The 1847-nt window shown below is 47.4% G+C and overlaps 1 protein-coding gene across 1 annotated transcript in view; it reads right to left on the bottom strand.

Annotated features, from left to right (window-relative positions):
* Positions 1-36: 36 nt before the first annotated feature.
* The window catches only part of LOC103603947 (slit homolog 1 protein), a gene marked incomplete at both ends in the record, with an annotated part of 161256 nt that continues 159445 nt past the window's right edge, over positions 37-1847 (bottom strand). Inside the window, one exon of the mRNA XM_008588528.1 lies at positions 37-200. Coding sequence (XP_008586750.1) covers positions 37-200 — 164 coding nt within the window. The remainder of the gene's footprint in view (positions 201-1847) is intronic.

Here is a 1847-nt window from a genome sequence, read left to right as displayed (position 1 = left end):
GTACTCACCGCCCCTCTCTCAGACTCCTGGGCTCACCTTGGCATTCAAACTTCTTGGCAGGTGTGGTGAGGAGCAGCTTTCCCTCCATGTCTGGGGGTCCAGCACAGCGGGCAATGCCCGGTTCCTTGTAGCCTGTCTTCACCCAGCTGGACAGCCAGCGGAGGTGGCAGTCACAGTACAGGGGGTTGGCACCGATGGCCCTGGGGCAGAGAGCAGAGTGAAGCAGGCATCACAGTTTCATTGGCCCTTCCCCCACTGGGCACTAGGGTCCCAGGCCTGTGCTGAGGCTGGCAAATGCCCCAATAACCCCCATTTCATGAGCATTACTGTGTAGCCAGCACATTTTAAACACTTTATATGCATTGTCTTACTTAATCCTCACCATGCCTTTTAACCCCATTTTACATGTGCAAAAATCAAGGCTCAAGAGGTTGAGGAACTCGCCTAAGACCAAGGGGGAGCTGGGATTTGAACCTGTGCTGCTAGGGCCAGAGCCTATGAATGTCTTGTGTNTTTCCCTGCTGCTGGACATTCTGGTGGTTTCCAACAGCAGTGAACACTCTTGTACATGCCTCTTTGTGAGGTGTGAGCATTTCTTTAGAACAGATGCCTGGAAGTAGGATTCAGGTGGCATAGGATGTGCATTTAATATCTTAATAGCTACCCCCCAAAAAGTTGCATGGATGTACACCGGCCAGCAGCATAAGACCATACCAGCTCCTCACATCTGCACCAACCCCATATATCCTGCCAACCTCCCATTTTCCCACCAGTGCAGTGGANCAAGGGGGAGCTGGGATTTGAACCTGTGCTGCTAGGGCCAGAGCCTATGAATGTCTTGTGTCCAGTGTGCACAATGGAGAAGGTAACCAGCATTCACTGCTGTGGTGAGACAGCTGCTTGCCTGTGTCTGTGCATCGAGTCCTCTCCTTCACCCCACCATGCAAGTTTCCTTTTCTCCATCTTAAAGATGCGGGGATTGAGCCTCACACGGAATGAGTGATTTCCCTAGGGTCACACGACTAGTGAAGGGCAGTCCCTGGATCCAGATCCAGAGCCACCTGCCTCTGAGGCCCAAACTCTTTTATTTTTCTTTTCATTTTTAATTAAAAAAACATATAATGTATTCCCATTGTAAGCCGCTTTCAAACACTGCAGCCAAAGCAAGTCTCTGCACCTCACAACATTGTGAATGTAATAAATGCCAGAGTTGCACACTTTAAAAAGTTTATTTTTTACATGATGTGAATTTCATCTCATTCCTGTGTTACTGATTGGGGTGCAAAATGGTATAACTCCTGTGGAGGGGAATTTTGTGATATCTATCAGATTTCCAAGCAATTGTCTTTTGACACAGCAGTTCTGTTTCTGGGAGTTTATCTCACAGATATACCTGCATGTAAAGACATCTGTGCAGTGGCATTGTTCGTAATAGGAAGGCTGGAAACCCCCAATGTTCATCAATGGGGAGTGGTTAAATAAACTATGATATATCCACATTACAAAAAAACAGTCTACACCTCACTGTTACTGCCCTCCAAAGAGGGACACATGGTCACATGGTCACCATGCTCAGGTATGTAGGCTTCCAGTCCTTCCCCACATTACACATATGGTTCTTCCTCACAAATCCTATCCACTACATGTCATTACCAAGCTGCTTGTTTCTTCTCACTAAACAGCGTGTCTTAGAAATCTTCTGGGTCAGTATGCATGGATCCACCTCATTTTGTCAAACTGCTTCATAGTATCCCAAAGAATGGATGCCCCATAGCTTAGTGGGCAATTTCCCTGCTGCTGGACATTCTGGTGGTTTCCAACAGCAGTGAACACTCTTGTACATGCCT

Source organism: Galeopterus variegatus, unplaced genomic scaffold (assembly GCF_000696425.1).
Source record: "Galeopterus variegatus unplaced genomic scaffold, G_variegatus-3.0.2 Scaffold4882, whole genome shotgun sequence".
Classification (NCBI taxonomy): Eukaryota; Metazoa; Chordata; class Mammalia; order Dermoptera; family Cynocephalidae; genus Galeopterus; species Galeopterus variegatus.
Note: the sequence above shows the minus strand (reverse complement) of the source record. Positions and strands in the feature narration are given on the sequence as shown.